The sequence below is a fragment of the Aedes albopictus genome, chromosome 2 (assembly GCF_035046485.1).
Source record: "Aedes albopictus strain Foshan chromosome 2, AalbF5, whole genome shotgun sequence".
NCBI lineage: Eukaryota > Metazoa > Arthropoda > Insecta > Diptera > Culicidae > Aedes > Aedes albopictus.
Window position 1 is genome coordinate 286330043 of NC_085137.1, and position 26925 is coordinate 286356967.

The following is a 26925-nucleotide window of genomic DNA, read 5'->3' on the forward strand; positions in this document are numbered from 1 at the left end:
GCTAAAATTGTCAATCATTTCCCGCATCGAAATGCAAAAAATATACGTCTCTCTGTTTTCCTGCTGCAAAAACCTCAACAACATCAGCAGTGCTGTCATCTCCCGTTATGATTGTTTATGTTTCGTACTCGTGGAAGCTGCTTGTGAGGAATTTCGTGGTCGGTCGTCGAAAAAAATCTTTTATTCTTGATTCTGTTGTGCTCTGTGCCTTTAGTATAAAGTAGGATAATTTTGTGCAAAATGACGAGTAACAACAAACCGAAAAAGGTTGATTTCAAAAAGACGAAAAGGAAACCGCTGCTTGATGCTCCACCCAAGCAAAACGGTTGGAAAACCGTGGCAGTGTCGTTTACCGGCTTGACCGTTCTTGGAGTCGTGGCTGCGATCACCTACCAGGGCTATCTGGAAACCAGAGTTTCGACACCGTTCAGCCAAAATAAGGCAAGTAACATAGAGATAGCATTGTTATAAATATAGTTAATATCCATTTATTTATGTGACTTTCGTGTACTTTCCAGCTCGTGTCGAATGACGTCGATAGCAACATGCTATGGGGATCGTACCGTCCGGGTGTCTATTTCGGATTGAAATCAAGAGAAGAACACCCACTTGTAACCGGTTTGATGTGGTACCTCCCAAGTCAGCTCAGATCCCTGTCGGATATCAGGTTAGTATGCAGAAATGCGTCTATATCGTGCGAGTATCAGATTTCGTTCGTCTCGGCAAGCATATACCTACTTTACTTATTCCAAAATAAAAGAAAAAAATCGACTACTGAACAATTTGATATAATTAGGATATCAGTTCCCCTACATATATGAAATAAGGACATCCTACTCAAAACAACCCACTATATCAACTCTATTTTTTTATTGTAATTGTATTTATTGATCGAGCGTAAACCAGTTTATAATTATCTGGTCATGATTGTCATCTAGCTACGTTTGTCTCGAATTTGTCTGAAAAATCTGACATGTGTGAGGAAATTGCAGAACCCTCTTTCCCAAAAATCTGTACGGACTGACTGAAAACTATCTAACTGAAACATCAACATGCACATGTACAACTTGACAAAAATCAACCCAAATGTGTCCTTGTTTCGCTATCAATTTCCAGACATTCCTGTGAAATCGGTGATAATTTGAGAAAGTACGGCTGGACGCACCACGATGGACGGAACTTTGGCATTCAGGAAATCGTGGACGGATCTATTTCGCTTCAAACTTCGTTCGTGAAGTCCACCCCCTCCAGTTGGACCGCCAAGGTGGACGTAAAGCAGAGAAAATCCACGCAAATCAAAACCAGTGTTTCCCTGATATGGTACGTGGCCTTCGAATCCGTTGATGACGGGTTTTTAAATGTGTCGACGGCTGGAGACCACCCGCAAATAGATGCCATGTCGTTTTCCTTGGGCGGAATGGAAATCAAGTTTTTGAACAATAGTAAGTTTACTTAATTGGTATTAAATTGTGTTATGCCATATTCTTATATTTTTTTTACAGATGTTAGTGTATCTACTGACGTTTCTACAACGTGCACATTCTCCAACAGTATCGATAAGGTCAAAGAGGCCATCGTCGAAACGTTTGCCTATAAGAAAGACGGCGAAAGTGTGAAATACTATTTAAACAGCAAAGGTGAACAGGTAAGAAAATCTTGCATGGTATGTTTTCACTTGTGAAAAGTGCTTATTTTACTGTTCAATTCAAACGTTTATAGTGCTTAAGGTGTAGTAGATCCTCATGAGATGCAGATTATAGGGCCCATATAGCCACAGTTGTAAAGGCTTGGGTATTCAGCATGATCATGCTAAGGTTGGACGGATTCGATTCCCAGTCGGATCATGAACTTTTCGTAATGGAAATTTCTTTGACTACCTTTGGCATAAAGTATCTTCGTGCCTGCCACACATGCAGCCATTCCGTAAAAAACAACAGACTCGAAAATAAAAGATTATTAGTTCTAGATTAAAAAAAAATCTCAAAAAAAATAGTACCTATTCTTTAATATGCAAAAATGGTCAAAATTTCAGTTATGACCAGTTGGACCACAATGTTGATACTCGCCTAACTTTACCAAACACCGTACCTGATACCGTGACCGCGCCTAATTCCAATCAGCTCCTAATTCCATTCACACGAATCAAAACACGGAGTATTTGCCGAAATTGTCGCAAATCTTTAGCAAATTGATTTTTGTAATTTTCAATAAGTATGTCCACGCCAGAATATAATCAAAAAGTTAAAGGGTTTCTTGTGTATTGATGTGAAAATACATTAAATGCCATTAATTATCCAATCGGCCGCCATTCTACTTTTTTTCTTTTGCGGACCTGTGAATTGCATCAATTTATACATTTAATGTATTTTCATTGAAATATTAACAAAATCAATCAAAATAGCACCAAAGGAGAACAATAAAGGACATATTTTTATAAATTTAACATCAAATCAACTTTTCGAAGAAGACTCCTGATGCTAGAAATGAAAAAGGCACATGACCGGAATTAGGATACTACAGGTTGTACTTGCTCCTAATTTCAATCACCATATAAATCCAAAGGAAACTATGAAAAAATTTGCAGTACAATCGATACAACCAACTCCAGCATCAGTCAAGGCTCCCAGAGTCTGAATCATATCATTTATTGGTAACCCCAGCTAGCAAGCATAAATTGTGGTGTCGTAGGTTTAAAATTTATAGATGACGTCAAACCCGACATAAACCTATCATTGACCTGTTTTTATTTTGGTCTCCAAACCCAACATAGACCCAACAGTTATGCGATGTGGGCCCAACATTGGTCCAACATTCGATAAAATTTGACCCGACTTTGACGCGACATTCGACACTGTTTCAGTCTGGTGGAATTTTGTAGTTTTCCCAGAAAGCTCTCAAAAACGCAACAACATTAAAACAATCCAATGTTATTACTTCAAATTATTATAGAACTAACATGTTTTGATAAGTAAATAAATGTATTTCGACATATAAAATATAAATATAACTATAACAACCTATGATAATATGATTATTTTGTCAACTTGATAATTACTTGGAGTGACCGGAATTAGGAACACAAGTGAACGGAATTAGGATCATACTGATTGGAATAAGGAACAACAACTTGTTCTAAATAGCGGCCATTTTCAAAAAAAAGTGGAGTGCTTGCAACCTTGATTATATTTTTCTAGCAGTATAGAGACATAATGTAACAGCGTTGCACAATTACAGTCACTAAATGGAGACCATGTATTTTCTACAGCTATTAGACTTAGTTCATCGCCTTAAGTGAACGGAATTAGGTACAGTCACGGTACACTGCCTGTTTCCTATTCATATGGGACAGTTATGTGATCATAGGCAGTACATGTGTGTACTGTAGGCAGTACATGCGCATGTATCAGAAGGCCGGCTCCAAAGGCGCATTATCCTCCACTTGGGACATTTGTCCTATCGCCATACATATAAGCCTAATTCATCATTTACATGAGGGAGAATGAAACAAGGGATGGGAATTTGGAAAGGGAAAGATGATGATGAAATAGGAAGGGGAGCCCTAGAAAAGGGAATGAATCCATAAGAGCAACGAGAGCTCATAGCCCATACCACAACGGGTTTAATCAGTGCCCTGAAAAAGACACTGTAAAACGCATAAGCGTAAAGAGAGCCTATAGCTATTGCTCATTGAAAGTAGCTTGTGACGTCAAGCGACTTTCATTAGGACATTGAAAAGCACGTAATCGAAAACATCCTCAATATTCAAGAAATCACCCAAGCAAAAACTACGTTTGAGCGAATGCTTTCTTGAAAACGTATACAACTTTTGTGTGAAAGATTCACGGTGGACATCCCAAATTGTGAGGCATGTGAGTTCACATGAACAGGCATTAGTATTGGACAAACATCAAAATCTCGCTCTAGTCGACTTTTTTAATTCCATTTAGGTCCCATATGAACTGTGCAAAATTTCAGCGCAATCGGTGAAACTATAATTTAGCGCAAGCGGTTCAAAGTTTTCATAGGATTTACTATGGGAAAAGTTACACTTTTAGATAAAAAATCCCAGAGATTCCCTTTTGTCTCCTTAATTCAAATCGATCAACGCTTCTTGTAGAAAAATCATTAAATTTTATGAAACTTTCGTTCGAAGACCGCAAAACGATTGGATGCTTGTGGGAAAAGTTATTGATTTATTACCGATTAGTGAACCAACGAACGGCTTTTTATTTTGTTTTATTAGCAGCACTGCAGCTGCTGCCTTGGCTGCGGCTGTTTCTGGGGGTGGTGATGCCTCCCGCCACCCCATGCAACAACGGATGCTATGGGAACAGCGAACTTCCTCTTCGATTTTCACCGTTCGTGGATTTTGTTAGATAGGGTATCGCGCCACTTGGGCGGTGGCTTCTATATTCATCTGTTTTCCACTATAACTCAGTCAATTTTGAACCAATTGACTTGAAATATTGTACACGGGTAGATACTATACCTATCTCACCACATTCCAAAAGTTAGTTGTGTCAATTGGTTCAAATTTGACTGAGTTATAGTGGAAAACAGACGAATATAGAAGCCACCGCCCAAGTGGCGCGATTCCCTACGGTGTTTGGTAAAGTTAGGCTTGAATTTTTTAACTAAAACTGAACTATTTTCTACAAAACATATAAAAAAAATAGAAATGTTCTTCAAACCGTTTTTAAGCTGCATGAACGCTAAAAATTCATTGCATTTGGTTCATTGAATCCGAAGATATAAAAGTTCAAAGTTGGCTATCAAATAATTATGCTTTTTTCAAGAATCTTTGTCTAGAATAGCTCGATCGTTCCCAAAATTGGAGCAGTGATACACAACTAGTTGATCAACTTACAGTAAAAATTTGAGATTTTTCGATGTATAAGTCTATCAAAAAATCTCAAAAAGTTACAGAAATTTTACCAATTTTTGAAAAGTGAAAATAGGACAGATCGGTGAAGTACTAGATTTGTAGTAATGAGCTGAATTTTAGTATGGTGAGAAGGTCAATTCTCCGTTTCTTTTTGGGGCTGTTAGGGCTCGTTTGGAAGTTAACCATCAATGTTAACTTCTTTTCCCGATCAGCCTAGAAAGCTGTGTATTGTCGGTAGGGGTTGTCTCAATTGGGTTTTTAAATTAAGAAAAATGTATCGATTTTTTGATTTTATACGAAAGAGCACCTTTTTCTGAGCCACTATGATTTTTTTCAGATTTTTAGAACTTTATTTTGATACCTAAAATCAATTTCAAAGAGATTTTTTGAAATCACCTTTTGACAGCTGGGTAACTGTTTGACAGCTCCACCCAGTAGGGTAGGGCGGGGCAAGATGAGCACCCTAAGGATCACGTTTAGTTTATTGAAAGTTAACACAATTTTTCAAAGTACCTCTCAATAGTTCTTTTCTATATCATGTTTTCTATCACCCATAAAAATGGGAGGCTTCAAAATTCACAATAAGGATGATTTATTTGACTAAACAAAAAAGATGTTTTATGGTCAGTTCGAACATGCTACGGGGCAAGACGAGCACCCCTACGGGGCAAGAAGAGCACTTCATTAAAATCCCAATATTTTAACAATAAATTGGCCATACAGTGATTGATATAGTGAACCTTGTTTATAGCTATAGTCTCACGTTCTAAAATTATTATTTTTTTAGATTATTGAAAAAAAATGCGGTTTTATAATATTTTATACAAAATGACCCGAAAAACAATAAACGATTATTAAGTTGCTTATTTTTAGAAATTTACGCAACCAAATAGTTGCAGAGGTTACGGAAACCTATATTCGGCACTATTGAGTGGATTCCAATAATTTCAAAATATTTTCTATATTGCCCTCAGGGGTGCTCATCTTGCCCCACTATAGGTAAATAACTAAAATTGAATGAATTTTAATGTTAGTTTTTAGAAAAAAATTCTAATATGAATTAAAATGCTTTGCAGTAAGCTAGTTATGTTGGCAGATAACAAGAATTATGGTAAAAATTTGATTCTGACACAAAAACCTTATTTTATTCTGATGATTTCTTATAAGAAAATGCTAAAAATCCATGCTATTGACTAATTTGACGATATTTTTCAATTCGTTCATTTTGAAGTACCTTATATGAGGTTTACAAACAGGATAAACATTATTCTAACGGATTATGAACTTGTTTGGGCAAAATTCATCATAAAAGTAGTAAAACAGAGGGGTGCTCATCTTGCCCCGGGTGGCCATCTTGCCCCGTCCTACCCTACAAAATACGACGAGGGGTGATTCGACAAATCGCTCCCATACAAACTTCAAATTGATTTTTAAATAGGTTCCCGGGCACCAAAATTCATGAAAATTTGGATTTCGGCTCAGTTTCGCATGCAGATTCAGAATATGGAATTATCTCAACACCGCTAAAGAAGCCAATTGGCTAAGAATTACACTACGGACCGCCTGATCCAGTGGTAAGAGTCCACTAAACGGTAGGGGTCACCCGTTCATGGTGTTATGCGGCTTTATGCTTACCGTGCCAAGGAATGAATGGTTAGGGGGGTCTAATAAAAACCTAACCACAAACGGAGCCTGTGGAGAATTAGGGCGTCCTCCACAGTATTACGCCCTTACTGCACTAACCGGAGCAATAGTGCAGTGGACCTTGCGTTTCTCCGAGATAATCAGTTGCTCTTCTTAAGTCTCAAATTTGAGGCTAAATAAGGACAGGATTATTCAAATGGTGTAAACTAGCTTACATTACTACCTTTATGGTTTCGCGTTTTCGCCATTGGCGTTTTTCAATTGACACCGATTTGGTTTGTCTTTGATGTTTCCTTTTTGTGCTGTGATTGTGAAGAGTGTAATCCTGTCTAGTTTGGGTAGTGGCTACGGCTAGGAAACCTCAGATCAATTTTCAGCGTAAGAAGCGTGCGTAGCCCAAGTGGCTCTACTTCGAAAAGTTCATTTTCTTAGGATAACTTCTGTATAGGTTACCTTGTGAACCCAGTTTGCTTGTTTCATTATAAATGAAGTGTCGTGCCTCGAGCATGCTATATCTTAGAATAACGTTAACAGTATGTTTCAACATTTCCTTATAGATGCCTTCAAGCAAGCTCTTGTGTTCAGCATCTTTTCGCTGGTCTTCTTCTTCTTTATGGCTCTACGTCCCAACTGGGACTTGGCCTGCCTCGCTTCAACTTAGTGTTCTTTGAGCACTTCCACAGTTATTAATTGAAGGGCTTTCTTTGCCTGCCATTGCATGAAATTGTATATTGTGAGGCAAGTACAATGAAACACTATGCCCAGGGAGTTGAGAAAATTTTCCCGACCGGAACGGGAATCGAACCCGCCGTCTCCGGATTGGCGATCCATAGCCTTAACCACTAGGCTAACTGGAGACCCCTTTTCGCTGGTATTTGGCAGTATTGCTACGATGATTACATCATCTGAAGTAGCTCAAACATTTTTTTTTTATCCATTTCGTTTATTTCAAGGCTCACCCGCCGGTTTCAGCTTTGCAGAGCCGATATTCTTATATTTATTTTGGATTATAAATAGTAAAAACTACTCCCTTCCGATTTTTATTTTTTAACAAAACATTCTTATCCTTCGACAAAGTGTCGACTGATGCAACTTCGTGGCCCGTGTTTGGGGACCCCTGTTCAGCGCAAGCTTTTTTGGTAACGTTTTCTTTTTGTTTAGAGGATCGCCGACTAAAACTGAACTATTTTCTACAAAACATATAAAAAAAATAGAAATGTTCTTCAAACCGTTTTTAAGCTGCATGAACGCTAAAAATTCATTGCATTTGGTTCATTGAATCCGAAGATATAAAAGTTCAAAGTTGGCTATCAAATAATTATGCTTTTTTCAAGAATCTTTGTCTAGAATAGCTCGATCGTTCCCAAAATTGGAGCAGTGATACACAACTAGTTGATCAACTTACAGTAAAAATTTGAGATTTTTTGATGTATAAGTCCAAAAAATTTTACCAATTTTTGAAAAGTGAAAATAGGACAGATCGGTGAAGTACTAGATTTGTAGTAATGAGCTGAATTTTAGTATGGTGAGAAGGTCAATTCTCCGTTTCTGCAATGAAATGGTATAAAAAGCGTGGGTATTATGATTCCTTGCCTAATTTGATGCTGTTTGAGCATCATCAAATTAGGCAAGAAATCATAATACCCACGCTTTTTGCACCATTTCATTGCAGAAACGGAGAATTGACCTTCTCACCATACTAAAATTTAGCTCATTACTACAAATCTAGTACTACACCGAACGTGCCCCATTGTGCCTATCCCGATCATTTTGTCTATCCCCTGTATTCTTTAAAACCAAAGATAAACCAAATTATTCTGCATTACTATCTCAAACAAACAATTAACCTTCTATAAGACTAAAGAGGTTCGTCCTAATATAGGCTTAGAGAACTGATTTTAAGATTCTGTTAAAACTTGTTGTACTTCCCAAGATGTCATCTAGGCGAATTGCTCTCTACTTGTAGAACTCTTCAAGCGTACGATAAATCGATAATGAATTTGTCAGTTTTTGTTGCTGCTGTATTTTTTATGCTGAAAGATATGTTAAATTTAATCGAAAAAAACAATGAAAATTGTGCATCACGCGATAACAGTTGGTCTTGCTTCAGAATGGTTATTTGAAGATAACTACAAGAGCCTTTTAAAACTGCCAATAAGTACAACAGTTCTTGTTGTGCATATGGTTTTATAGACATAATCTGAAATATTCTTGGGGAGCATCCATTGAGTACGTCACGCTAAAATTAGGAATTTTTGACCTCCCCTCCCCCCTTCGTACGGGTTTTTTCCTATACTTAATACATTGTTCGTCCCACTTTAACTAACACCCCCCCCCTCTCCCCTAGGACCGTGACGTACTTAATGGATGGCCCCTTGGAGGTGTTTCTAAAACCATATATTGAAGAAGAATAGTTGTGCTCAGTTCATTTCATTTATTTAGTTCATCACATCAAATTCATAATACTGAATCAACAATTTGCCGCCATAATACTCGATTTGCAGCTGCAGCTCTCCATCCTCGGTCACGCCCAACACTCGCCAGATCACGCTCCACCTGGTCCGCCCATCGTGCTCTCTGCGCTCCACGCCTTATTGTACCAACCGGATGGTTAGCAAACACCAACTTTGCAGGGTTGTTGGTTTGGCCACTTTCTGGATACTGTGTTCGCCGTAAAATGCAGCGCGCTCGTGGTTCATTCTTCTCCGCCACACACCGTTCTCCTGCACACCGCCGAAGATCGTCCTTAGCACCCGTCGCTCGAAAACTCCGAGTGCTTGCAGGTCCTTCTCGAGCATCGTCCATGTCTCGTGTCCGTAGAGAACCACCGGTCTTATTAACGTCTTGTACATGGTACATTTGGTGCGGGGGTGAATCTTTTTTGACCGCAGTTTCTTCTGGAGCCCATAGTAGGCACGACTTCCACTGATGATGCCCCTTCGTATTTCACGGCTCACGTTATTGTCAGCCGTTAGCAAGGAACCGAGGTAGACGAATTCTTCTACCACCTCGAAAGTATCCCCGTCTATCGTAACATTGCTGCCAAGGCTTGTCCTGTCTCGCTCAGTCCCACCTACCAGCATGTACTTTGTCTTAGCCGCATTCACCACCAGTCCGACCTTTGCTGCTTCACGTTTCAGGCGGGTGTACTGTTCTGCCACCGTTGCAAATGTTCTGGCAATAATATCCATGTCAACCGCAAAACAGACAAATTGGCTGGATTTCGTGAAGATCGTACCCCGGCTGTTGAGCCCGGCTCGTCGCATAACACCTTCCAGGGCGATGTTGAAGAGTAGGCAGGAAAGTCCATCACCTTGTCGTAGTCCCCGTCGAGATTCAAATGAACTGGATAGCTCACCCGAAATCCTTACGCTGTTCTGCACACCGTCCATCGTTGCTCTTATCAGTCTAGTCAGCTTCCTGGGAAAGCTGTTCTCATCCATAATTTTCCATAGCTCTGTGCGGTCGATACTGTCGTATGCCGCTTTGAAGTCGATGAACAGGTGATGCGTTGGGACCTGGTATTCACGGCATTTCTGGAGGATTTGCCGTACGGTGAAGATCTGGTCCGTTGTCGACCGGCCGTCGATGAAACCGGCTTGGTAACTTCCCACGAACTCATTTACTTTAGGTGAAAGACGACGGAAGATGATCTGGGATAGCACTTTGTAGGCGGCATTCAAAACGGTGATCGCTCGAAAGTTCTCACACATTAACTTGTCGCCTTTCTTGTGGATGGGACAGATTATCCCTTCCTTCCACTCCTCCGGTAGCTGTTCAGTTTCCCAGATCTTGACTACTAACTGGTGCAGACAGGTGGCCAACTTTTCCGGGCCCATCTTGATGAGTTCTGCTGCGATACCGTCTTTACCAGCCGCTTTGTTGTTTTTGAGCTGGTGGATGGCATCCTTAACTTCCCTCAGCGTGGGAGTTGGTTCGTTCCCGTCCTCTGCTGCACCAACATAGTCATTTCCTCCGCTGCCTTGGTCCTCCGTGCCTACATTCTCTTCGCCATTCAGGTGCTCGTCGAAGTGCTGCTTCCACCTTTCGATCACCTCACGTTTGTCCGTCAGGAGGCTCCCTTCCTTATCCCTGCATATTTCGGCTTGCGGCACGTAGCCTTTGCGGGATGCGTTGAGCTTCTGGTAGAACTTGCGTGTTTCCTGTGAACGGCACAGCAGCTCCATTTCCTCGCACTCCGCTTCTTCCAGGCGGCGCTTTTTCTCCCGGAAGAGACGGGTCTGCTGCTTCCGCTTCTGTCTGTATCGCTCCACATTCTGTCGGGTTCCATGCTGCAGCATTACCGCCCGCGCTGCATCCTTCTCCTCCAGAACCGCTCTGCACTCCTCGTCGAACCAATCGTTTCGTCGACTCCGTTCTACGTACCCGATAGTGCTCTCGGCTGCGTTGTTGATGGCTGCTTTTACTGTACTCCAGCAGTCCTCTAGAGGAGCCACATCGAGCACACCCTCGTCCGGCAACGCTGCCTCGAGATTCTGCGCGTATGCGGTGGCGACATCCGGTTGCTTCAGTCGCTCTAGATCGTACCGGGGCGGCCGCCGGTAATGTACATTGTTAATAACGGAGAGTTTTGGGCGCAGTTTAACCATCACCAGGTAGTGATCGGAGTCGATATTAGCGCCACGATAGGTCCTGACGTCGATAATGTCGGAGAAGTGCCGTCCATCAATCAGAACGTGGTCGATTTGCGATTCCGTTTGTTGTGGTGATCTCCAGGTGTAACGATACGGGAGGCTGTGCTGGAAGAAGGTGCTACGAATGGCCATGTTCTTGGAGGCGGCGAAATCGATGAGGCGTAGGCCATTTTCGTTCGTCAGCTGGTGGGCGCTGAACTTTCCAATCGTCGGTCTGAATTCCTCCTCCTGGCCTACCTGAGCGTTTAGATCCCCTATGATGATCTTGACGTCGTGGTTTGGGCAGCGGTCGTACTCGCGTTCGAGCTGCGCGTAAAATGCGTCTTTGTCATCATCAGTGCTTCCGGAATGAGGGCTGTGCACGTTTATTATGCTAATGTTGAAGAATCGGCCCTTGATTCTCAACCTGCACATTCTTTCGTCGATCGGCCACCAACCGATCACGCGCCTCTGCATGTCGCCCATCACTATAAAAGCTGTTCCCAGCTCACGTGTGTTGCCGCAACTCTGGTAGATGGTATGATTACCTCTAAACGTTCGCATCATAGATCCTGTCCAACACACCTCCTGCAGCGCTACGATTCCGAACCCGCGGTCCTTCAGTATATCGGCGAGTATGCGGGTGCTCCCGATGAAGTTGAGAGATCTGCAGTTCCACGTACCGAGCTTCCAATCGCAAGTCCCTTTTCGTCGCTGTGGTCGTCGCCATTGGTATCGGTTCGCATTCTTCTCTTGTTGATTTTCCGGTGCTAGTCTTTTTTACGGCTGGCTCGCAGGGCCTGACACCAACCCACTAACCCAGGAAGCTGGGCTTACCTTCCCGGAAGCTACGGGTTCTGCATTGGCATTTCCTCCAACTACAGTGCTAAATAGCTAGGCTCGAGCGCCAGTCTTCGCCGGGGGTGGTGTTTTTAATGGGCGCCCAGGAGATAATATTTTACCTGAGCTTCCACCCCCTAGTTGTGCTCAGCTGAAACTCTGATAAGATCAAGTAGAATATGTAATGTTTTGATATAAAACTACCATAAAAACAAATAAAACCAAATAGAATCAAGATTGTTATTTGGGTATTAAAATAAGGGGGAAAACGCCAATTCGCTCCAATAACTCTGTTGAGCTGTATTGGCAAAATATATGAACGTATGGTAAACCATAGACTGATTACGTTTTTGGAGCAAAATAGTCTTCTCCATCCTGATCAACACGCGTTTCTTCATTCCCAGTTGTGCATTTGGACGAGTCGGACGTGTGCTCCGTATCTCACCACGCGATAGACCTCGTATAAGTGGAGTTTTTTCCCCCGCAAGTGCGGAAGGTTTTTTATATCGTACGTTTTCCTGCTTGTGCGAAGTGTAGTGTCGCAAGGTGGTATCCAGCGCAACCCGGGAAGCGAGGTGCTTGCATCATCGTACATCAAAGAAGAAGCATCGCATCCAAGAAAGTCATCTTTATCGCCATCATCAGCCCCTCCGTCATCGAAGAGGACGGCGGCGACGGGTGCGAAGGCAGACGCGACGGACAGCTTTACCATCGACCTGCCTGTGATAAATATCTACCTGCTTCGGTCAGATAAGTATCACTCTTTCGATACACTCTTTTGTCCGCCCAATTTGTTTTGATCGCTTTTGTCTATTGTATCCCCAGTCCACATTCGACCACGTGTTTTTTTGACATCCATAACAGTGGTTCCCAAACTACTGTATACGGGTAAGGGTGTACAAACTGTAAATAACGGACCATTTTTTTTTTTGTTTTTTTTATTAGCTATTTTTTCTTTTTTTTTTCAATACCGTTTTTTTTGCATCCTACAGGGTGCGCTAAAATAAACATAAGAATTGAATTCGTATATTATTAGTACAAGTTTTTTTTTTTTTTTTTGCTTTATTTTTTTTTCTATATATTATTAACATTGTTTGGTTTACAAACCAAACAGTTATCGTCCTAAGGAAGAAAGTGCACTGTAAATACTTTAAGGTTTTTCTCTTCCTCTTTTGCACTTTTGAGTTATATTCCATAAATTTGTTTCCACATGGACGATTCGATTGGAGGCGAAACGCCTCCTAATGATATCATTGCTCGTACGCGGTTTTATCAGCCATCTTCGCCTGGACCTTGGGTTGTCTATTTCCGGCGCAAATGCAAACCATTGAATATGCTTTCGATTTCTCGAGAGCTGACGCGTAAGTATCCTGGGACCGTTATTCACCAAGTGAAAGCATCCAAGCTGCGTGTTACCGCACCTAGCTACAAAGCAGCAAATGAAATTGCTCAACACGAAGCGTTTACTGTTGAATACGCCGTCTATGTGCCAGCACGAGAAGTGGAGGTGGAGGGGAAGATCCTCGACGAAATGCTGACATGTGAGGACATCAAGACCGGCTTTGGTCGATTCAAAAATAGGTCAATTCCTGATGTGGCTATCCTAGACTGTAAACGCTTATCTAAGGTTTCCATGGAAGGAAATAAAAAGGTGTACTCGCCTTCAGCGTTTTTTCGAGTGACTTTTCCAGGTTCCGTCCTCCCGGAATTTGTTGTAATTGATGGTGGTTTTTACCCAGTGCATCTTTTTAGGCCGAAGGTTTTTAATTGTACCAAATGCAAGCAGTTTGGTCACAGTGATAGCTTTTGCGACAACAAGCCCCGTTGTGGCAAATGCAACCAAGCTCATTTGGAGGACTCTTGCACACAGGAAGCGGAAAAATGTAGCTACTGTGGCGGAGATCCACACGACTTGCAAGTTTGCCCGGCTTACAAAAGACGCATTCGAAATGAGAGTCGCTCAATCATAAAGCGCTCCAAACAGACATATGCGGAGATGGTGAAATCTTTTAAAACACCAGATTCCGTGTCTGAATCAGCTGTCCCAGTTGAAAATCCCTATCAGGAGTTGTCTTCCGATGATCAGGACGATGGCGAAACTGATGAGGGTAGATCTCTTTCGGAGGTACACGCACCTGGAAAAAGGAAGTCATCATCTTCCCCGGGATTGCGCCGAAAGGTCTTTTTAAAGTCTTCCCTCAAAAGTTTGCCTAATGTTAAAGGAGACGGGGTAAACTTAAAAACTCCGAAGAATCAGGTTCCTTCAGCTTCAGATCCATGTTGTAGCAAGAACCTGTCACCCCCGTCTCCGCCTGTTAAATACACTTCAAAGAGAAATAATCGACAAGGTAGCAAGAAAAAAGCTACCAAAGTTCCTCGCAGTTCAAACAAGCCTCCTAGACCCAAGCGAGGACTGTTTACTTTTAGGGTTCTCGTGGATCGCTTATATGATGCCCTCAGCCTTCCAGAAACATTTAGAGGCATTATTGATATGTTTATACCTACAGTAGAAGAATATCTTCGGAATCTGACACAATCATGGCCCCTCCTTGCTGCGATCATATCTTTCGATGGATAATTCATCAAGTGAGGTACAAGATATGATCACTGTGCTACAGTGGAACTGTCATAGTCTAAAACCTAAATTAGACCTGTTTAAGTTTTTGATTCACAACTCTGATTGTGATATATTTTCCCTTTGTGAAACATGGCTTTCTTCTGAAGATGAACTCAACTTCCACGATTTTAACATTATACGCCAGGATAGAGATGACCATTATGGGGGAGTTCTTTTGGGGATCAAAAAGACTTACTCATTTTATAGAATTCCAATCGCGACTCATCCTGGCGTAGAAATCGTCGCTTGCCAAATAAACGTAAAGGGTAAAGAACTTTGCGTAGCTTCCGTTTACATTCCTCCAAGAATTTCAATTAACCGCCGTCATCTTTGGAATGCGGTTTCTGCACTATCACATCCAGTTTTAATTCTGGGTGATATGAACGCGCATGGTACAGGGTGGGGCGAACCATATGACGATAATAGAGCGGCCGTTTTCTATGATTTGTGCGACGATTTCAATTTGAACATTTTAAATACAGGTGAAGTGACACGTATTGCATCTGACGGCAAAGAAAGTCGTCTCGACCTATCACTGGGGTCAAGTTCACTATCATTCGATTGCTTGTGGAAGGTAATCGAGGATCCTCATGGTAGTGATCACTTACCCATTATAACCACCATAAAGAATAATAGTGAAAGGTCAGACCATCCAATTCAGGTTCCTTTTGACCTCACAAGGAATATCGATTGGCAAAAGTATGCAGAAGCGGTATCTTTTGGCATCGAATCATTCAATCCCCTCCCACCTTTGGATGAGTATCGATTCCTGTCTGAACTGATATATAAGAGTGCATTAGAATCACAAAAACGACGTGTTCCAAGTGCAACCTTCAAAAGAAGACCAGCCACACTAGGCTGGGATGATGATTGCACCCAGTTGTATCTTAAAAAATCTGATGCTTTCAAAACTTTTCGTAGGCACGGTACCTCAGATCTTTATCAAGAGTACGCAAAGCTCGAAAGACAGTTGAGAAACTTGCTGAAAGCGAAGAAGCGTAGTTATTGGCGACACTTCATTGAGGGTCTCTCAAGAGAAACTTCAATGACAACGCTTTGGAGAGTGGCTCGCAACATGCGAAACCGCTCTTCTTCTAATGAGAGTGACGAATACTCCAACCGTTGGATATTCAGCTTCGCGAAAAAGGTCTGCCCAGACTCAGTCCCAGCACAACCGATTTCTTGGGAAACATCCCCAAGAGACGGTTCTCTGGACAGACCCTTCACTATGCTGGAACTTTCTATGGCTCTTCTTTCATCAAACAATTCCGCTCCGGGACGCGATATGATCAAGTTCAATCTTCTAAAGAATCTCCCAGATATCGCGAAAAGACGATTACTGGGCCTGTTCAACTCATTCATGGAGAACAACATCGTTCCGCATGAATGGAGACAGGTCAAAGTAATAGCTATTCAAAAGCCTGGTAAACCAGCGTCTGATCATAATTCATACCGCCCAATTGCTATGTTATCATGTTTAAGGAAATTGTTGGAAAAAATGATCCTATCACGACTCGATCATTGGGTCGAATCGAATAACTTGCTTTCAAATACACAGTTCGGGTTTCGCAAGGGCAAAGGAACAAACGATTGTCTAGCGTTGCTTTCAACAGATATTCAACTGGCCTTTGCGGAAAAGGAGCAACTGGCTTCAGTTTTCTTGGATATTAAGGGCGCCTTTGATTCAGTTTCCATAGGAATATTGTCAGAAAAACTGCACAATAGTGGACTTCCAGGAATTTTAAATAATTTCTTGTATAATTTGTTGTCGGAAAAACATATGAGTTTCAATCTCGGACAACTGACAACTTCCAGAATTAGTTACATGGGCCTACCCCAAGGCTCATGTTTAAGTCCCTTGCTTTATAATTTTTACGTGAAAGACATTGATAGTTGCTTGGAAGGACAATGCACGCTAAGACAACTTGCAGATGATGCTGTGGTTTCTCTAAAAGGCCCACATGCAGAAATGTTGCAAAGACCATTGCAAAATTCTCTAAATAATCTGTCAATCTGGGCAAGAGATTTAGGGATCGAGTTTGCTCCGCAAAAAACTCAATTGGTTGTGTTTTCTAGAAAGCGGAACCCAGCCCAACTGAAACTCAATCTTTTGGGAATAGAAATCGACCAGTCTTTGACTTCGAAATACCTTGGGGTCTGGTTTGATTCAAAAGGCACTTGGGGTACCCAAATCAAGTATTTGGTGCAAAAATGTCAACAAAGGATCAATTTTCTACGCACAATTACCGGAACATGGTGGGGTGCTCACCCGGAAGACCTTATAAAACTTTACAAAACGACTATTCTCTCTGTTATTGAGTATGGCTCTTTCTGCTTCCACTCAGCAGCAAACTGCCACCTAATAAAGTTGGAACGAATTCAATACCGTTGTTTGCGTATTGCTCTCGGCTGTATGCACTCAACGCATAATGCGAGCCTAGAGGTCCTGGCAGGGGTGAAACCTCTCCAGAACCGATTCTGGGAGCTCTCGCTAAGGTTACTTATCAAGTGTGGAGTGAGCAACACACTTGTCATTGAAAACTTCGAAGAAATGCTCAGTCTGAACACTCAATCAAAATTCATGAGAATCTATCTGTTCTACATGTCATCTGACATAAGCCTACCAAGTTATAATCCTCCCCGTGTACACTTCACTAATGACAGTTCCTCTGTTAAATACGATCTGTCCATGAAACAAGCTATTCATGGAATACCAGATCAACTTCGATGTATATCTATTCCTCGCATTTTTAACGAAAAGTACCAACATGTCAATTCCTGTAAGAGATTCTTCACTGATGGGTCTCGCATAAATGGATCCACTGGTTTCGGTGTCTTCAATGAAAATTTTACCGCCTTCCGCAAACTTCAGGAACCTTGTTCGGTTTATGTTGCTGAGCTGGCAGCAATCAACTTCGCTTTGGGGATGATTTCCAACATGCCCGTAGACCATTTCTTCATCTTCTCGGATAGCCTTAGTTCGATTGAGGCACTCCGGTCGATGAAACCTGTAAAACATTCATCTTACTTTCTTACAAAAATAAGGGAGCAGATATGTGCACTGGTCGAAAGATCATACAAGATTACCTTTGTATGGGTCCCCTCACATTGCTCAATTTATGGCAATGAGAAGGCGGACTCTCTCGCAAAGGTGGGCGCACAGGAAGGTGAGATCTATGATAGAAGAATTTCACATGATGAATTTTTCCATTTTGTTCGCCAGAGTTCTCTTCAAAGTTGGCAAAATGATTGGCGAGATGGCCAGCTGGGACGGTGGTTACATTCCATTATTCCTAATGTTTCTTTGCGAGTGTGGTGGTATGGCCTGGATGTAAGTCGCAATTTCATTCGCGTGATGTCAAGACTTATGTCCAACCATTACTCGCTAGACGCGCATTTACACAGGATTAACCTCGCGTTGAGCAATGTTTGTACTAAGTGCGGTTCCGGTTATGATGACATCGACCACGTAGTTTGGCAATGCCCGGATAATGACGCCTCCAGAGCGCTACTATTGGATACCCTTGAGGCCCGAGGTAGACAACCCTTTGTTCTTGTGAGAGATGTGTTGGGGACCCGCGATGTCACATACATGGGATGTATTTTCGACTTTCTTCGCTCTGCTGGTATAAAAGTTTAATTTGCTTGTGTTTTCTTCTCCAGTTTTTTTCTCTGTTTTGTCCTCTTTGTGTTACCAAGCTGCTCCTGGCCATCCGGAAGACCAAGTCCCACAACAAGTTGGTTCCAACACCACAAGGCACCGAATACGCTAGCAAGATGCGATTCACCCCCGGATGAGCAGCAGTGAAACCTTTGGCCCAATCCTTACCCTGTCCATCCCTCAAAATGTGACCTTCTAACCTCGAGCTGCCACGAGTACCCTGGCTTCCACCCATTACTAACAGATATCATTAAAAAGTTATTACTCTGTATAATGTATACTATTAAGTACAAAGAAAGATCCTCGGCTCCGTAAAGCGTTATACGCGATTGAGCCCCAAATAAATGAACTAGATAAAAAAAACACGCGTTTCTGGTGGGCTGCGGAACAGCCACATATTTTGCGAAGCTCAATGAAATTTTGCTGCAAGCAACCAGTAAACACAAACACTGTGAATTGGCATTGCTAGATCTACGCTGTAACGTGATGAGAAAATCGGCGAATGATAAAATACGCGACACGAAATAACGTGGAAAGATTTGAATTTATTCAGATAATGAGTGCACAATATAGAGGCGACCGCTCGATGTACGGCTCAAACCAACACTAATTGTTCATCAAAAATGATCGTACGGAAAGCAACAGTGCCTGTTGGCATTGTCCGTTACAGCTCCCCCTCCCTAGGACGATCATTTATCACCGGAACTGTTGATTCTATCTCCAGCGATGTTTTGTCTCTTGAAGCTTTACATTTGTTCGATACGTAATCCTCTTCAACTAAGAAATTGTAAACGACTTCAATTTTGTTGAGATGACAGAGCTTCTCTCTAATAGAAGTAGAGTAATGCTGAGATAGTAGACGAATAATTTCATCTTCAGTTGGCGGTAGCGACATGTATCGGGCTTTGTTGAGCATCCTTGCAAAATAAGCTCTCATTTTCGATCCTCTACCACTTTGGTCATATACTCCTTCTTGCAGCAGTTTCCTAAACTCTCGTTGTTGCCGACAACCCCAAAACTGTTGCACAAAAAGCATCTTGATGAGAAAATCGGCGAATGATAAAATACGCGACACGAAATAACGTGGAAAGATTTGAATTTATTCAGATAATGAGTGCACAATATAGAGGCGACCGCTCGATGTACGGCTCAAACCAACACTAATTGTTCATCAAAAATGATCGTACGGAAAGCAACAGTGCCTGCTGGCATTGTCCGTTACAACGCTAATCTACGTAAAGCCTGCGATAGGACTTTGCGTCCTCAAATCTTGAAAAGAATGAAACAGCCCGAATAAAAATTTGCATTAGCCTGACATTTAATTTTGATGTGTACATCAACATCAAGTTTTAATGTACTTCTGTCGATGAACATTAGAATACATCACGATTTAGATGTGTTTATGCAAGGTAACATAATGTATACATCAGGAAATCAAATGTTTTATGATGTCAAGAATATTATCCAGAACATCAAAACCTGACGTTTTCAGATGTTTTTTGATGTACAAAAACGTAAGATTCAAACGTTTTTCTGATGTATGTTGATGTATAAAACAATAGATTCAGACGTTCCCTGATGTATATTGATGTATGAAAACGTTACATTCCAACGTTTTTCTGATGTTTTGCAATGTACAAAACGTCAAATCTAGACGTTTTTATATGTTTTTTTTTTTTTGACGCACAGAAACATGCGATTCGCATGTATTTTTGATGTTCTCAGATGTTTTGAATGTTTTCTGATGTTGAACGTTAGAATTAGATTGCGATTTAGATGTGTTTATGCAAGGTAACATAATGTATACATCAGGAAACCAATCGTTTTTTGATGTCAAGAATATTACCCTGAACATCAGAACCTGATGTTTTCATATGTTTTTGGATGTGAAAAAACATTAGATTTAAATGTTTTCTGATGTATGCTGATGTATGTAAATGTTAGATTCGAACGTTATTCTAATGTTTTTCGATGTAAAAAACGTAACATCTAGTCGTTTTCAAATGTTTGTTCATGTACAGAAACATTATATTCTGACGTTTTTCTAATGTCCTCACATGTTACCTTTAATTTTGAGGTGTTGTCTTTACCGTTTGCTAAAGGGGCACATTAGGCCCAAAGAGGGTCACCACCATGTGGTCTGGTAACCCTCTTCAAAAATGCATATCAGAATTTTTGATATGCGCAATACACGAGCCGACACCTCCCTTTAGATAATTGGAGAACCAAGTTCGTTATCGATTGATATCTTCGTGATTTAACGTTAGAATCTGATGTCACCCCGTTTATTTCGATGTTTTTACGTACCTCAATTTGCTTAAGCATGACGTTGGCGTATAATGTAAGATTAGAAGATAACGTTTTTGAATGCATTTTGATGTTTATGCACATAACGACATGACATGACATGACGTTTGCTGTTAATGTAACATTAGAAGTAAACGTTTTTGGGTGTTTCCTAATTTTTATGAATACGTCGTTCAACATCAGTACGAAATTAGGGTTAGAATTTAACATTAGAACCCAACGTTTTCAGATGCATCTGCATTTGTAAACGTCTAGAGGTAACGTTTTTTACATCGTAAAACATTAGAATATCGTTTGCATCTAATGTTTACATACATCAACATACATCAGAAAACGTTTAAGTCTTATGTTTTTGCACATTAAAAAACTTCTGTAAACATTTAAATCTAATGTTTTTGCACATCAAGAAATGTCTGAAAACATCAGGTTGTGATGTTCTGGGTATTGTTCATGACATCAAAAACATTTGATTTTCTGATGTATGCCACCTTGCATAAACACATCTAAATCGCAATGTAATCCTGATGTAGGAGACATCAGGGAACGTCTAAATCTAATGTCCTTGATTTTTAAAGAGTAAAGCGTTCAACATCAGTACGACATTAGCTCATAATGTAACATTAGAATCTAACGTTTTTAGATGTATCTTGATGTTTATGAGAACATCGGTTTACCTTACATGACGTTACTTTTAAATGTAACATTAGAGCCTAATGTCTTTGAATGTTTCTTGATGTTTATACTTGCATCATTATACATCAGCATGACGTTACAATTTGATGTAACATCAGAACTTAATGTTTTCGGATGTATCTTGATGCTCATGAGTACGTCTTTTTACATCAGCATGACGTTACATTTTGATGTAACATCAGATCCTAACGTTTTTTTATGTATCTTGATACTCATATACACATCGTTTTACATCAGTATGACATTAGATGCTAATGTTACATTAGAGTCAGATGCATTGTCATGTTTTCATATGTCAAGCTGAAGTCAGAGTACATTAAAGCTACAACATAAAACGACAGTACTAAGTGTATTGATGTTGTTTGCTAATGCTTAGTTACATCTCAATTTGTATTCGGGAGCTTAATATGGGAGTAAATATGCGCAAATGTATCGAAGGTTTCCTGACAGATCGTACATTTCAAGTAAGTTATTCTCCCGAAAGAGGCGGATCCTCAAGATGAGCTTCGTCGAGCTCGCTCTCGTATGGCAACGTTGACAGGAGATTCTGTGCGTATGCTGAAGCGACATCCAGTTGCTTCTGTCGCTCAAGGTTGTACCGTGGTGGTCGCCGATATCGAACATTTGTAATTACAGGGCTGCTCCGCAGCCACAGTGGCTCCTAATTACACCCGGAAACAAGCTCAGTAGCATGAGACCCCTCGAGCTGGGTCTCAGGACCGGCATGCTACTCGGTAATCAGAGGGCTTCGCGGACAACGTATGAAAAACCAAGGAAATTTCACATGTCTAAACATTTATAAAACTTTCTGTGGCATGTGGGTGTGAATATAACAATTCTAGTGTGACGTGTGTGGTCACCGACGGCTGTGGACCACACGGCTGCTCCTGCACTGCCGTGTGGCCGGAATTTTGCCGCCGCTGCAGCTTGGGATCGGTGAATGGCGGTATTTGTCGGGTTTAGGCTGGTACTCTACCGGCGCAGCGGGACCAGCGGGCGGTGCTGGTTGATGTCGGGCGATCAGGCGTCTTCCCTCATAAAAAAATTTCCCTCACAAACACGGCCGGCCTTGGCACGGCTACCTTGGACGGCCGAGAGGGGATCTCCTAGTTGACGTTCAAGGGGTGATACACAAATTATGTCACGCAAAAATCGACCCTTTTCAATCCCCCTCCTTCCTATCTCACACATTTTGTATGGGGTCTCACCATTATTTGTATGGGTCGACACGCTTTCCAAACCCCCCGCCCTGAAAGCGTTACGTAATTTGTGCATGACTCCCAAGGCCCGTGGCCTAAGGAGATCGTCCTAAACGGACGATGGTGAATCCTTAGCTTTTAGGCTCGGAAGACATCTTGACTTCCGAGCCGTCGTATGATACGTTTCTTTTAAACGGATACGAGGTCCTGAAGGCAGCTCCCTTATCCAGCCCCTATTCAATGGGGGGGGGTTGGTTAAAAACTTGCGACACTGCACTTTTACAAGTCTGTGCACACGGACGCCTTAACAATTTCTTCCAAAACTGAAGATGGCCGTGCCCATGACGATCCCACTCCCTCTCTTTCTTCTCAGCAAACACCATTTTTGTGCGAGTGCTGCTGAGTTTTTTTTTTGTAACTTATTTGTAGCGGCACAGTTTCTCGCTAGGGTGAACCTTCTGTTTTAATCATCTAAAAACGTGAATTTTCTACAAATACAAATACTCATACAAACAAAAATCTAAAAATTGGAACCAATCGGTTACACATTATTAACGACGGGAAATTTTGGCCGCATGTGGCAATTGTGTCGTACTGTCACTGACAGTACAGTCTGTCAGAGAATTGAAACTTCTTCTTCTTCTTATTTATGGCTCTACGTCCCCACTGGGACTTGGCCTGACCCACTTCAACTTAGTGTTCTTTGAGTAGGGGAGACTTGATCCCTTTTTCTTAATTTACCTGAAATTTTAAGAAAAAAACAAAAAACTAGATCCGATTTCTGTACAAAATAGCAGGTAAACATCTATTGCAAGTTAATACACATCAGAAGGCCTTTAAATTATTGTTAAAGTTTTCAAAACTGTGTTTTTATTTAGGCATGTCTTTGATGTATTTTTCAAAAATGGGTGACACTTGATCCCCCTGTGAGCACATGGTTTGTTTAAAGGAAAAATAATTCCAGAGTCTTCCTATTCATTTTCTTTTCGAGTTTTCTTGTAAATTTGGTGAATATGGAGTGTTTGAAATTGTATGATTCCCTTAAATTTTTAAGGATAGTATGCCGTATTTTCCGTATTTTCAAAATGGGGAGACTTGATCCCCCTTTTCTTGGTTTGTACTAAAGTTATAATTATCTGACACATTTTATCGTTGAATAGACTAGAATTCCAAGTAACTAGAGGCTTCCGAATAGAATTTTATTTTTCAGATGTATAATGTGTGTGTAATCCTCGAGGGATCAAATCTCCCCATGTCACTGTTGTGTATACTAAGCTGAATTAATTAAAATTTGTTAACAACAGCCTTTTTTGGATAAATAAGTTTGAAAGTATTTTATTTAAACTATGTGCTGTGAAATTTTGACACGATTTGGTTCAATTTTTACAAAGTTATTGAGATTTTTCGGAATCGCCTAAAAGATTTCTGATGGATTGAAAACAAACCATCAGCCGTTAAAAAATAATGCAATGTACAATCGAAATCACTTGTAGCCAAAACATAGTTCAGGAGTAGTTTTGGAAAAATTATGCTAGAAGGAAAATGTTTTTGATTCCGAGCAAATATGGGGGAAACAAGTCTCCCTAGGGATCAAGTCTCCTCAGTCTCCCCTACTTCCACAGTTATTAATTGAAGGGCTTTCTTTGCCTGTCATTGCATGAATTTGTATATTGTGAGGCAAGTACAATGATATACTATGCCCAGGGAGTCGAGAAAATTTTTCCCGACCGGAACGGGAATCGAACCCAACATCTCCGGATTGGCGATCCCAAGCCTTAACCACTAGGCTAACTGAAGACCCCATTCAAATAAAAGTGAAAGTGAAATACAACTACAGGTCGGACTCGATTATCCGGAGTCGGAATCTGATGATTCTTAAACATATATCTGGGAAACGGAATGATCTACAAAGCTGAAATTTTGACATTTTGTCAAGCCAACTTTGATAAGTACTCAGTCAAAATTTCAGCTTCTTATAGAATTCCGTTTGCGAGATATAATGTTTGGAAGCGCCAAAACCCGACTCCGGATAATCGAGTCCGACCTGTACCAGGATTCTGTTTTGATGGGGATTGCACTCGCTATCAATATTGGCGTTCTACGCAAAATTGTCCCATGTACTTAGTGATTCCACCATTGGAACTCTTATGCGTAGGGCGCCAGTATAGTGCGTCGATGTGTTTCGAAAAAAATATCCGAGTTTTATCGAAGTACGACAAAAAAAATACTGGCAATCTACCATGCATTATCGAAGTTCGCATAACTTCGACCTTCTCCTTCAAACACTGTTAATCACGTCATTCCAAATTCTAACTTTTTTCCTTCACACAGGCTCCGTGCAACTTGGCCGCCATCATGGTAACATTCGAAGCCCCCGGATCATTCCTCATCATCATGGACAATGCTAGCAAGTCATCCGTTAGTTTCGAATCGTCTCCACAGCAGCATTTCCAGAAAAACCTCAACGGTCATAAGGACAAATTCACCGCAAAGTTCAATTCCATCTTCAACTTGGAAGCCAAAGGATTCACGCCCGGAGAAGTCACCTTTGCAAAATCGATCATGAGCAACTTGATAGGCGGAATAGGGTACTTCTACGGAGCGTCCAAGGTACAGAGCGAGTATAACGAACATCCTATTAACTATTGGAAGGCTCCACTTTACACGGCCGTTCCCTCACGGTCGTTCTTCCCCAGGGGGTTCTTGTGGGACGAAGGGTTTCATGGTTTGTTGGTATCCACATGGGACATTGATATAGCGTTGGATATAATGACACATTGGTTTGATCTCATGAACATTGACGGGTGGATTCCTCGGGAACAAATTCTTGGTAGCGAAGCATTGGCCAAAGTCCCAGCCGAATTTGTGGTACAGCGTAGCATTAATGCGAATCCGCCTACCTTTTTCCTGACGCTTAGACATTTGCTGAACAACTACGAAGATCAGCTTAGAACGCCTATGCGCCAAGAAATTCTGAAGAAACTGTTTCCACGATTGCAGACATGGTTTGGGTGGTTCAACAAAACGCAAACAGGTGAAGTAGGAGGCAGCTATCGCTGGAAGGGACGGTCGATAACGCCACAAGAAATCAATCCGAAGACATTAACCTCAGGTTTAGACGATTACCCAAGGGCATCACATCCTGACAACCACGAGAGACACGTTGATTTACTTTGTTGGATGCAATTGGCATCTCATGTGATGAGTGATTTGGCCAAATTCTTAGGTAGGGATGATACGAAATACTTCGATACATACAAGTACTTATCCAGCATTGAGCGTTTGAATGCGCTTCATTTGTCACCCAAAACGAACACGTATGCCGACTTTGGGCTACACACAGATAAAGTAAGGCTCAAATTAGTCGAAACTCAAACTGAAAGCAAGTGGATACGTGACGTCATGCAAAATCCAAAGTATCAACTAGTAGACAACGTTTTCGGTTACATTAGTCTATTCCCCTTTTTATTGAAATTACTGCCAGCCGATTCCTTGCCTCTCAAAACAACTTTAGATAATCTAAGGGATCCCGAACTTGTGTGGACCGAATACGGGATAAGATCGTTGTCGAAGAAGTCTATTCTCTACATGAAGCACAACACAGAGCATGACCCACCCTACTGGAGAGGCCAGATATGGATAAATATCAACTACTTGATATTGAGTGCTCTCAACCATTACAAAAACGAATCTGGACCTCGCAAAGCATTAGCGCAGGAAATTTACACCGAATTGCGGAAGAACATTATCGCCAACATGTACAGCCAGTACCAAAGAACGGGATATGTGTGGGAAAACTACAAGGACGACACTGGGGAGGGTAAGGGTTGCTATCCTTTTACCGGGTGGAGTGCACTCGTTGTGATGATTATGGCTGAAATATATTAGAACTGTTGTTTGAAATTACTTAACGTGTTGTTTGTTATCCTAAATTCCCTTTTCATAATTGCTAAACTAATGATTAATTTTGTGTTGAAGTTTCAGAAATTATAAACACATTTTGTTTATTGTGTTTGTTTATTTTTAAATGATTTCTATCTATTTTTTATCAATTTCTTTCACATTGGGTATCGCTTAAAATCGGGTATTGGCACGCATACCACAGACAAACAGACGTAATACTTCGAACGTTTTTCGATTCAAAACATAGTCACGCATACATATTCGCCCAATGCTAAAATGGCTGAGTTTGGCCAACCATCAACTAGGTGGCGGTAGTGGGCAAACGTCAAACTCGAATAACAACGATACGAGCGCCACGGGTGGTCAGTTGGCCAACTATAAAATTTTCAAATAGACCGTTACATGGGTGTACGATGGGAATCATCAGACTGTTACGTCTGTTTGTCTGTGCGCATACTGTTCTAAAAAATTTGATGTAACTTTCAAATTTTGTCAAACTTAGTTATGGTGAACTGATCATTCTACAATACTATAATAAGATA

At 41.2% G+C, this 26925-nt stretch overlaps 1 protein-coding gene across 1 annotated transcript; it reads left to right on the forward strand.

Annotated features, from left to right (window-relative positions):
- Positions 1–26386, forward strand: LOC109408217 (uncharacterized). The gene is made up of 5 exons (XM_029872934.2): positions 1–441; positions 519–667; positions 1117–1442; positions 1503–1645; positions 24812–26386. Exons 1-5 carry the CDS (start codon positions 241–243, stop codon positions 26366–26368), a joined length of 2376 nt encoding a protein of 791 aa, XP_029728794.2. The 5' UTR covers positions 1–240; the 3' UTR covers positions 26369–26386.
- The last annotated feature ends 539 nt before the right edge of the window (positions 26387–26925 follow it).